Here is a 13027-nt window from a genome sequence, read left to right on the forward strand (position 1 = left end):
TTTTATTATATTACAGTTTGTAAATACATATTTATATTAAGAATAATAAAAAAAAAATTGACGTGTTATATAGTTTTTATTTTCTAACTTAGGGATTTCATACTTTTATTATATATCTGACTGGGTGGCTCATTTTATCAAAGTGCTGATTAACATGGGGGGGGGGGGGTACGTCAAACCCGTTCAAAAATATTATGATTTGAACTTAGTAACTACATATGTAATCGTTTAGTACATGTATAATTTTTCAGATTTACAACATGTCATAGATTTTGGAAATATTTACTTATATTTTGATAACGTGCTGACTTTGGAATAGCTGGACTCTTAGCTGTAGCAAATGAATGACCCAGCCCTAATGACGCCACTGCCATAATAATTCCCATCTATCGATAGTTATATTATTTATGTGGAAAATATGTGATTTTATATTAATATTTGAAATTTAAAAAATATAAATTGAATTTTGTAATACCCTAATACATATGATGTGTGGCTCAACCCTGAATACTTAATTCGTAGATTTGGAACGTTCTTCTCGAATATGGTATTTCATATCGTAATACGTATTAAAGTCACAAATACAACAATTTTACTTTACTCTTTCTATTAAATTAAATATTTTTAAATTATTACAATTTAAGTGATATAAATTAAATAATACTCGTATATTAATAGTTTACGTTCAGATTTTTCTCTCGTCGATGTGTAGGATGTCATTATAATAATATTTAAGTGATGATGAGTAACAAAAAAATAACTAACATCCATATTGAAAAAAAAACTGCATGATTACAAAGACGTGATTTCTGATGAAAATCATTAAAAAAATGTTAAATTATGTTGTAATATTTATAGAAATTTACTATATAAATATAAATCAAAGTTATTTTTATTTTTGAATATATATTCATAAATGCGTTGGTAAATCATACATTTAACTGGTAAATGTAGCGTTTGTATGTCTTATATATTTCTATCTTTATTTGTATTAATGTTATTAGAATCGGACAACATATTCCGTTTATTATTGGAAACAACTTATACAATTTTTAGTGTGACGTTTATAGACCAAATTGGACTTATGTGTTTTTTAATTTTGATACATATCACAAATAAACCATTTATTACTTATAAAATGAATGACCAATGATACATTTTTTTCCGATAGGTTACAGGGCTTTTTAGTGCGGGGGCTCTATGTCACGACATAACTTAACCGCATTTAAGCTAGCCGTGGTTTTATCTATTCGATTGTAAAATAATAAACGAATAAATAGAAACTGATTATTAGTACATGCATGATTACATAAGTATGTACTCGCATCGTAACATTTTAAATTATATTTCATTACATAACTCAATATGTTGATTTAATTTTGATAAATTTGAGCTAAAGACCTCGAATAATACAAAGCTCGAAGCAAATGTATACTCCCCTTCAAATTCAAGTTACCGTGACTCGATTGTGTTATTTTATATTTTATTCCATATCCGTTTTTCTTTGTTATCACTTATTTCGTGATTGTTTTATTCAAATGCAATTTTAATTATTATTGACGAACGTTAATTCGTTATTTTAAAGTAGTGATATGTGTTTATATAGCAGAGGTTAGATAACTTGGTGTCTTTTTTGGTTTTAGCCTTCATAAGTAATTGACATAAATCCGAGTCTAAGTGATTTGGAAAAATCGACCGGCAACGACCTCAACCATCCAGCGGACATTATTATTTGAAGGGTCGGTCGTTATCCTCTTCGTTCGTTGGGGTCGGTCACATAAACGCCAATGTTTTCCGTGATGTAGGTAAAATAGACGGATGATAGCGGCGTATGTGCGGTGGGGAAGGAATAGAGAAATATATGCGAGGATGAGGTCACGATAATCGAAAATATGGTACAGCCATGGCCGATGCTCTATGATGATCGGGGTAAACAACGACGGGCGCCTGTCGAGCAGTAAAAATGCGACCGGAGATCGTTAACCCCTATCAAGTTCTTCGACGTTTATCATACATAATCTATTTAATCTTTGACCTTCTTCTCTTTTGCTTTAATAAATATTTTCTTACTCGTAATAAAGGATACGGCGACAATAAAATAATAGCAAACACCATTATAATTTATTATATGTTTTGTTTTTTCAGGTGCTTTGCAAATTAGTGATAGCCAAGAAACGGACCAGGGCAAATACGAGTGCGTGGCTGAAAATTCTGTGGGTACGCAACATGCTACAGCTATCATGCTATGGGTCAGAGGTGAGTGTATTATTTTCCGTACATTTCATTATTATATTTTTATCTGGCCTAGTAAGCAAACACATTGCGTTCCGCGCCCGAAAACCCAATTGTGCGTAAAAACAAAGAACAAACTAGACTGAAATCGCATTATTTTTCATTAATTTGTTGTTTATTTTTATTTTTCCATTCAGCAGGATCTGTGCAAATTTTTTTTTTTTTAACTTTTATATAGTAAATGTAATTTACGATTCCGACCTACAGGCACGTACAGGTAAACGGGACCAAACGAATTTATGATGTCCCTGGACGATATACCCTTCGCGAGGTTACAGTTAATTAATTAGGTTAATTGTGAAACATTAGCGTGAGGTCGCTGTCGTGGGAGGAGGGAAGGAGTTAGCGGCAGGCGTGAACCGTCGGATGTTTCATTGAATTTCCTCTGACATTGTTGTGATAAAACGAAATGTTTCCGTAAAGATCGACGAATTTACACCAACAAAAGAATATTTTCTGGACCAGAATGAAAAAATAAATATATAAGTAAACCTGTATAATTACTAAATGCGTGTGAAATGTTTAACTTCGAATTGTTTTTTCCTTTTTTTTATAAAGTTTAATTATCAATCAAAAAGATATCTACAAAATTAATTTGCGTAAAAAGTATTATAAATATGTAGAATGAATGCATGTATAATTTGCATTGGAATTAAATTAATTGCACAGTGATGAATGTATTAAAAAAAATCAAATAAAAAAGAATTATAAATAATCTTTCTTTAATACATAAATATTCTTATGATACTGAAAATATCATAGTATATTTAAAATATAGTTTAAAATCATTGTTATAAATATGTAGTTACTTGTTATTTAATATAGATAGGTTGAGAAATTAATTTTCTATTTTTTTAAAGAAACTTAATTTGTATAAACGAATAAACATCCTTATAAAATTATATATATATATAATATATACTAATAATATTACCAATTTAGTTTGTTTTTTCTTTCCTTTGACTTGCTTGATTTGATTGATTTATTTTTTTATTTATTTTTTTTCTCTTCTTCATCCGATGATACCGAATTTGTTACATTCGGTTTAGTAGACAAAAAAAAAAAAAAAAAAAAAAAAATAATAATTATAGCTTTGATAACGAAACACATGTGAGTAGCGGACTACGAACGTTACACGACTGAAGTGATAATTTAAACACTAATAAAACACTTAAGATAACTTTCAAGTCCAAACTATTATAACGATAAAAAATTAAATTGCAGTTTACTCTTCAATGAAAAAAGTTTATTGGAAACCATTAAAGATTTGTGAAAAAATAGTTTATTCATTTATCAGTGTACATCTTGTGTGCTCTTTTTTCGATTAATTTGATGATTATTTTTTTTAAAAATCTATTTTAAACTTCTTTTAGATTTTTATTTTATATCCTGAGCCACACGGTGTATCTATTGGTTTTACAATGACATGTTTTTTTTTTATAAATTCTATTTTGAAAAACACTTTTAGGGCAGTAAAAATGGTTCAAAACTTTCATTATGTATCCTTAACCATAAAATGAATAAAGGTTACATTTTACGGAGATTATTTTTTTATTTTCCAATTGTTTAAAAAAATGTATTATAAAAACTACAAAAATAAACCTGTCATATTTATGGTATAACTGTAATTTTTAAATTTTAACTAAACTAAAATCCGCTTCAGTTCATTTTATAAATTAACTGATTCAACATAGATTTCTTAATTAAAAATAATAATAATAAGATTAAAATAATTAAATTTCTTTCTGTTGGAAGTTTTTATTTTTGATACCAGATATTTCATATTTTACTATTATGCATAACTACGTTAAAATTTAATTTAATTATACATCTATCCAAACAAATGAATAAAAGATTTCACTGTAAAAATTGTCAACTTTTTTTATCACGTACAAAAAGCATTTCATTTTATAATCTAAATTGCATGTATTTTAGATTAAAAACATTTCAATAAAAAATAAATCAAGTACAATTTTATTTATATAAAACAATGTAGAGTTAACTTGATGGTCAAGTATTAAATATTTTTTATAAAATATTACTGTTTATTGGATTAAGCTTTTTCTTTAGCATTTTAACTAGTAATTCATTCAATAAATGTGTTTATTTTGAAATTTTAAATAATAGCTTTATATATTGGGTAACTTTATTTTTTGCACTCATAAATATTAATATTTGAAATAACTATCATAAAAACATATTTTGAATTCCATTGTTTTATTCCTGCATTCCAAGGTGTTATGTTACAATATTCTTAAATAAGTATACAAATAATAATTTGTTTTTTGGCGATATTAATCTTAATAAATGTATAGCGTATCTAAAGTATAGTATATGAAAGAATTATGAAAATGTCAAATTTTAGTATTTATTTTGGGTGCGATAATGAGACATTTGAAATATTTTCATTTTAATTCCAGATATAATTTGTTTTCTTCTTGGGCGGCCACCTTTTATAATTTTAAAACATTTTCTAAGTTTTTACTTAAATACATTTAGATTATATAATAATAATATAAATTTTGAATAAAACTATGACTCCTTTTTTTTTTTTTTTTTTTTTTTTTTTTGTGTTATATGTGTCCACAAAGTTTATTAATAAATCTAATCAATAATAAATTAAAATCAATAAATCAATAAAAAATTAATATTGCTAATAACTTTTTTTTTAATATTTTTTGGTTACAATTTAATACTTTATAAACAAAACATCTTATGATTTAAAATTAAGAAATGAATACAAAACTTTCGTTGTTTTTTATTTGGTATTAATTTTTTTCTTTACAATTAATTTTCAACTAATTACCAGGTATTATTTTTTTTTTCATATGTGGAATAAATAAATCCGTCCATATTACCATTGATTAAATTATAATATATTTTTTTTTTTTTTAGTAATATATGATTGATTTCCCAAATGGTTTCCTACAAATAACTGAAAACAAAAATTCTGAAACTTCAATTTATCAATCAATTTTCTTTTCCGTTTTTATATGCCACCAAAGAAATAACCAGCATTCTACTTCGACATCTATATGTTTATTATATTTGTTTAACCGCGAGCACGTTTTATGGGTGAATAAATTTTTATCATACCCTCCACTTCGATATTTTCAATAAAATTCACTAGTTTTAATAATAAATACACAAGTACATATATTTATACGTTTATGTGTACATACCAACATATTTATACATACATACACATACACTTATATGAATACTTATTATTGCCCTTATCAAGCATTATCATAAAAAAATCGAAACCGTAAAAGTGTAACACATTTACTACTATCGTCACTTGAGGTTACCATAACGTCATCCATACTAGTAAGTTTTATATTTTATATATTTTTTTTCTTTTTATCAAATTAAAATATGTTCTTCATAAACCTTTGAATTTTCCGCTTTTTTCATTCAATTCCCCTCCCCTCAAATTTTAGAACCTAACAACTGAAAGAAGTTTCATTTCATTATCGTGGTTGAAAATTAGTGTAAAAATCTATTTTCTTCTGATATCAGTTTGTGACATATGGCTATTTTGTTTATTCCATTCTTTATTTTATAATTATTATTATATGTCGATTCATCTTGACAGAGCGATAGGTTATTGTTTATTTAAGGAAAATAAAATTAAAAATCCACTGGTAAATAGGTTTACGGTTTGTCTGCCGGGTAATTGTTAATGTCAGATAATTAAAATAATTGCCTACGTTTTTTTTTTTCTAATGGTTTTCGTTAGTGTGTTTTTCAGGACCCTCAAAACAGCTTTTCTAATTACATTTAAACTGAGGTTTGTTTATATCAAAAGCGGTTTACCACTTAATCCTCCAATTTCGATGGTTTATATACATAGTGGGCATTTAAAACAAGGACTTAAAAATGCTTGATAATTGTTGAATAAAAATTATACTGTAGAACTATTATACCTACGTAATTGTATGTGACAATCCTATTTTACGTCATTAAATAAACATTTATATTATTATGAGGTGCTTACTAATTTATATAAGTGGGTTGAATAAAAACTTAAATTACTTAAAAATAAATAAGTAAATAAATAATCATTATTATAAATTGTATTACGAATCATATGATAAATACTTATCACTTATAATGATTATATACCACTTATTAAAGTGTAACTTAATTCTATAATGTATTATTTATAGAATATTCAATTTTTTTTTCTTTTGAAAATTCGTAAAATCTCTTCAAATACATCAAAATAATCGTCAAGAACTTTTTTGACTCAGTAATATTTTCAACGACATATATAATTTTTGATGATATGGTGTAGTATAAAAAAATGTTGAAAGTCTCACGGTATTCAAAAGAAACTGAAAGAAGCGTTTGGTATTTGGTCTTGTATACTAAGGAAATCGTATTGCTGATTGTGCTCGAGTCCTTCGGAAGTAGCTTGGGTAAATAGGTGGCCCGTCGAAAACGTAATTGGACAGCGGTCTTGCTACTACGGAAGGAAGAAGGGTTATTTCTAGAATAGAAGTGGACAACATGTGTTTTATAATGTCATCCGGTATACCACCTACTACCACTCCATCCACCTGTGCATGTATATAAATTCAGAATCGACTAACCAATTTTAATTTTAATGAGTTTATGGTTTATAAATAAAATCGGTTCTTCACCGGATAATGACTGTAAGACACAGTGTGGTTCGCGCTTTATATATGCTAACTGGTCTGTGTATATATTTGTGTGTATGTATGTATGATTGTTTATATTAATTATCGTATAACATACGAGTGTATGTGTTAATTAATTTAATTCAAAAAGCACTAGACTGCTGCCACCCTCCTTTACAATAACCCTACTCGAAGTACTTCGTTATATACCAATGGATGTATTAAGTTTTTTTAATTTCGTATATTTTATTTTTATAAAATATATTGCGTATTATATTCTGTTGATGCTTCTTTAACCTTCAATAGGAATTAAAAATTAATTAAGTTAAATATTTAACGTGATTGAATATTAACAAATATATCGTTATTTATACTTTATTTATATGATTTAATGTATATAAAAATTGAATCGCAACAATTATGAATACAAAACTAAAATCACTTATTATTATAGAAAATAAATCCAGGCAATACATTTTTGAACTCTGACTAACCCAAAATAAATTTTGTTATTTGAGTTGATTGTTAATTAATTCATAATATATGTATATTTTTTATTAAATGTTTATTCAAGCACTTTAATTAATCGTATCATCAATCTGTAATAAATAAATAATAAAAATAAAATAAATAAATACATAAATAAATAAAATATTTTTTGATAAAATTTAATCAATTTTTAATCATAAAATGGTAAAGAGTTTATTTTCTTTTATTTTATTTTATTTAAAAATAGTAAAATGTATCATAATTAAAGAATATTTAATCTTTTACAGTAATATTTTAAACTGAAAGATAAGTTTTAATTTAATTTTATAATTTTTATCCATATTTTCATTTGCATTCAATGCGTTTAAATTTGTTAAAATAATAATAATTCTATACTTACAAATATATCTGATACATATTTTTTATCATGTGAATTTAATAATAAATAATAATTGTATTATGTATTTCTTATGAACGTGAGAAAGATGTAATAAAAAATGAATTATACGGTTTAAAAAATTTAGTGTCGATGCTTTACGAATTCAATAAAAAGATACACGTATATATACATGTTTTTGTAATAAAAATTTAATATTCTACACATAATTTATCGTTAAATGATTTGTTTTTTTTTTTTTTTAATATATAAAACGATAAGAATCATTTATGATTTCATGTGTAATAAAATACGTTACTTAAAGCATTTTTATTTTTCTTAAACGTTTCATTCGTCAATATATTTTCCGATAACTAATTATTTTAAAATGTTAATTAAGTACCATAGTTATTTTTCTCGTGCTATAAAATATCACAATTTTGAATCAACTTTTTATTTATTTCAAGTTGGGAAACGGGTATGAAATAAGCAGATAAACTAAATGCAATTAACTTACCAATTAAATTAAACCTATGTAATATCAATTTCACAACTAGTAAAACGTTATTCACAAGTTGTAAAATGTTATGTAAACGTCAAAAGAATTTACTAACGTTTTGTGTATATGTTGCGTAAGTTAATAACTCATACAAGTACGCCCGGCTTTTGTGTTGAATGACTTTGTGAATGCCGCTTATAACTGTGGCCACGGTGTTGTCAGTAACCCCCTTGAAATCGTTTAACGTTTTTATGATTAGTCCCTCGTGTGTAGCCGACCAGACGGTATTACAACGATTAGCCTAGTCCGGACGCGTTTCGGTTTTCAAATTTCCCTAAGCTCTTTCATTCGTATACGTACTGACCGAAATAAGGAAATATACGGAGGTAGGTCTATATATGTATGAGAGGCCGATGTGACTAAAAAGGACACTGCTTGGGATGCAGGATTATTTTCGAAAACCGAGGAATGTCTGCTGTGGCCCCTAAGCGGATTAATGGAACCATACGCGCACGGGTATTGAGCAGCAGGTTGCAGTAATATAATTAATTAAAGAACCGAATTATATGTTTTTGGTTACTACATAGGTTTACTACTATTTTTAACATGTGGCTATTTCAACGAAAAATTGCACAATCATATTGTTTTGGCGACGCCAGCAATTCGATTACCAAAGCAACAAATCGTTTCACTTCAAATGCCACCACTAACACCTTGTAATTGCACAAAACATTGCGTGCGATTTAGTTTCATTGTTGGCTACAATCGTATTATTGTAACATTACAAGCTATAACTAGCATTGAGTTGGCGTGGCGTGATGAGAGGGTAAAGGGCTACGCGTTAGTAATTTTACAAAACTATGTACGTATTGAATTTTAAATACATGTGTATTTTATTTTTTTAATTGTTCAACGTTTTTTATTAGCTTTTTTTATGTTTTCATTGTTGAATTTTTTTCAGAGTTAAAGTTCAGAAAAAAATGTAACCAAAGTTTCTACTGTTTATACCTACGTTCCAATTAACTTATATTGATTTAAAAACTATATAATAATTTGAAAACAATTTTTTCGTATTATTTAACTGATTAACGTACCGGAAATTCGACTTAATATGAACCACCGACTGTAGCGAGAGTGACAGAAATACTTAGTAATAGTTGTATAATCAACCTACATATTTTTCGAAATTTGTTGTATAAAAAAAAAATAAATATTTTATTTTGATTTAAACAGTTATTACAAAATAAAAACCAGAGTTCTTTAGTAAAAATAAATGAGTTATTAATTTTATTCGTTGTATTTGTTATTATAGTCAAAAATGATATAGATTTTTTAAAATCATTTATATGAATTTATGAACTCAAATTAATTTTTTTATTGAACGTTTATACAAAAAAGTGTAAAAAAAATTGTCTTCAAAAAGGTTTTTTTTTTTTATTAAAATAACATTTTTTCCTCATCATAGGAAATATAAAAGTATGTCAAGTATTCAGGCAATAGATAGAAACACCTTGTTTTTTCCTTCGTAACTTAGAAGTTTTTTATTTTAAATTCTGAACGGAGTGATGGAATCTATTGGTTTTACAATGATGTATGTTTTTTTTTATTTTTTTATTTTTGTGTCTGTTATCACGTTTTGGGGCAGTAAAAATGCTTCGATTTTCTTAAATAGCAACTTTAATGAAAGGAAAATGAATGTAGATGGTACTTGGGCAAGTCAAAAATCAAAAGCATCGAAAAAAACCGTAAAAAAAAAATTACGAAAAAACGGGAATTTTTACGCAAAACCGCGTTTTGGCAAACTACATTTTTTTAAAAATGCTCTAACTCAAAAATCAAAACCTTTTATACAAGGTTAAGTTTTCAAAGTGTTTTGGCATATTTTGCCTTATTTATAGACAATTTAAATTTTCGATTTTTCTAAGTTTTTTTTTTTTTTTTTTTTTTTGAATTACCAATAAAAAAAAATTGGCTGTAAGAAAACTCATGAAAACTTAATACAAAGTTTATTATAAATTTAAGATATAAATAAAACTTATTGAAATTAAGAAAAATTGGAAATCGTTTCTTACAAATTTTTTTTATAACCCATTAATTCCAAATTTGTGTGAAATAATTCAAAATAGCGATAATTTGCATGTTATTTTGTAAATAAAAATTTATAAAAAAAATGTCATAAATTTATCCATTAGTTTTTTTTTTTTAATAACTTTAAACAAATTTCTATAGGACTTTAAGGAATAATTGTTATGACCGTTTGAAATTTAAATTTTTACAAAATTGCATAAAATAACGATTCCTCTTCAATTTTAAATATTTGTTATTATTCAAAAAGTAAAAGTCGCAGAAACTCGAAACTATTACTAGTTATTAAGTTTGGCATTTTCTTTAAGCGTATTTTTTTCAAAGTATTATACTGATTTTTAAGCAACTCATAGGTATTTAAAATATTCGATTTTTCCTAATAAAATAATAAGAGCCGTTTTGACTCATTTTTTGTTAATTAAATTTAGTTATACAGGATATTTTATATAGAAATTATATCCAAATAAAAATTTTTTGGAAGACTGCTTTTTATATATAAGATTATTATAATATAATATATATTTATATATTTAACAAACTATCTCCGTTCAGAACTGTTATTCGTATACAATGATACCGATCATTGCATTCAAATTTAACAAATCCATTTTAATGACCTATTCTATAAACGAGGTACATTCCATCCCCTACTGTACAGCAGAGCGAGGCCCATCCGGTTATTTTTTATTTATATATTTAATATACCCTCACAATTCTATAAAATTTTATTATAAACACACCACCATGGTATTTCTACGTCAATAGGTCTGAAGTAGCTATTTTAAAATAATTGACGCAGATCTAAATATTTGTATTATAAGTTAGGTATTGTTAAAAAAAAATTATTATTATGTAGTTATGCACATTTATATTTCTTTCGTCTCATTTATAACGGAACATATCCTTAAAGTCAACGGGACGTTTGCATTAATTTTCCTCGAACAAAATACTCGAAACTTCCTTAATCAACTTGGACAAAACTCTACATTTTAGACATCCTGTGTAAGTTCAGAGCGAATTTGACGGTGCTTCATACATAGGATGTATTAAAAATGCCACACAATTACTCTAATCTAGTTATTTCGAGTTGAATACTCAACGTCGTCTTCTTGCTATTCCGTTTTCATCGTTATCGACGTCCAAAAATATTCCGCTTGTATTGTCCCTGTGTTCGGTAATTCATTTAAGTGCTATTTTCGTAATCGAAAAGGGTCCTGTCTAAATAATTTATTGACAGCGGAATTCCCTAAACAATTAGGGTATCCGTTACTGTTGCGTGTATTATAATTTTGCGTTATTTTTCCTCTCTTTATTCTTTTTGACAACTAAACTTAAATAAAATTGTCGGTTTATGTATTTGAGGGAAGGGGAGATTTGACATCAATTAGGGTTATGCTAAATTAGGCTATAATAAGTATTTGAATTTCGAGCTTAATGAACGTTTTAATTTATTTTTCAGTTCGCCGAGTGCCACCACAATTTTCCATTCCTCCGCCAACTATGGAAAAGGTAAAAGTCGGTGAAAACGTCAGTATACCCTGCGTGGCCATCGGTTCACCAATGCCTTATGTGAAGTGGCGCCGTGGGAAAACCACGGAACTTTCACCCGAAGATAAACTGCCTGTGGGTAGGAACGTGTTGAATTTGACCAACGTACAACTTTCGGACAATTACACATGCATAGCAGCCTCGTCTCTAGGCATGATAGAAGCGACGACTTTCATTAAAGTTTTGAGTTAGTTGACTTCATTTATCGGTAAACATTAACTAAACCAACTTTCTCTCCCACTGTTACTGCGTTTTGTCAGTAAAGAGATCGTCAAAAGATATATAAGGATTTATTAAACTAATTAAACCAACAATCGATATACATGTATGTACCTATAATCTACCTTAAGTACCTATTACAGTGATTATTAGATAGATAGTTGAACTTAGCTCATTAATGGTTAAATGTGATTAAAGTTGGCGTAAATTCCTATCGGTTAAGTATAGTAATAAGCCTCACAACCGATGTTGTTTATACGTTTTATTGTTCTTAAGATATTGGTGGAAAACAAAATTTCATATTCAAACTAGCATGGTTTGTATTAAATTACATTATCTCGCTTGTAATACTAGACTAAGTGCAACCGAATATTATATAATTCATTATATCAAATAGTTAATTCGGAAACTTGATAATAGTATAAATACCGAGTATATTCAGTGTATAAAATATGAATATATACACACATCATGAAATTACAATCCCCTTGTTGAATGAAAGATGGACACTTTTATCATGAAAAAATGAGTTAATTATATACGAATTTCGCCTATTGATGATGCGTTAATAGCCTTTCGTAGACCTAAAATTATGTAACGGTGTATAAATTTAAGTAAATCTTATTTGATATTTCGTGTATTTAAAAGGATATTATGTCCTTGTCAGTACTTATTTTCATAGTGTAATACAGTTTTACATATTATATGTGGACGTTTCATTATTCAATAATTGAATTTACTTGATAACGCGCCGTCACATTATATTTTAACGCTTCCCTCGATTTTGTGTTTTTAGAATTACTGTTTTCTTTGTGTACCCATATTTTTTACTCAGTGTTTGTGCTTTTAGTTATTTTTATTTGAAAATATTTC

The 13027-nt window shown here is 26.9% G+C and overlaps 1 protein-coding gene across 7 annotated transcripts in view; it reads left to right on the top strand.

The window, feature by feature from the left end:
* LOC112694025 (tyrosine-protein phosphatase Lar) overlaps positions 1 to 13027 on the top strand; it is a 149826-nt gene that overhangs the window by 111320 nt on the left and 25479 nt on the right. For all 7 annotated transcript variants that reach the window (XM_025569346.1, XM_025569347.1, XM_025569348.1 and 4 more), the window contains 2 exons: positions 2146 to 2256; positions 11847 to 12122. In XM_025569346.1, coding sequence (XP_025425131.1) covers positions 2146 to 2256; positions 11847 to 12122 — 387 coding nt within the window. The remainder of the gene's footprint in view (positions 1 to 2145; positions 2257 to 11846; positions 12123 to 13027) is intronic.

This window comes from Sipha flava, unplaced genomic scaffold (assembly GCF_003268045.1).
Source record: "Sipha flava isolate LNK unplaced genomic scaffold, YSA_version1 121_pilon_pilon, whole genome shotgun sequence".
NCBI lineage: Eukaryota > Metazoa > Arthropoda > Insecta > Hemiptera > Aphididae > Sipha > Sipha flava.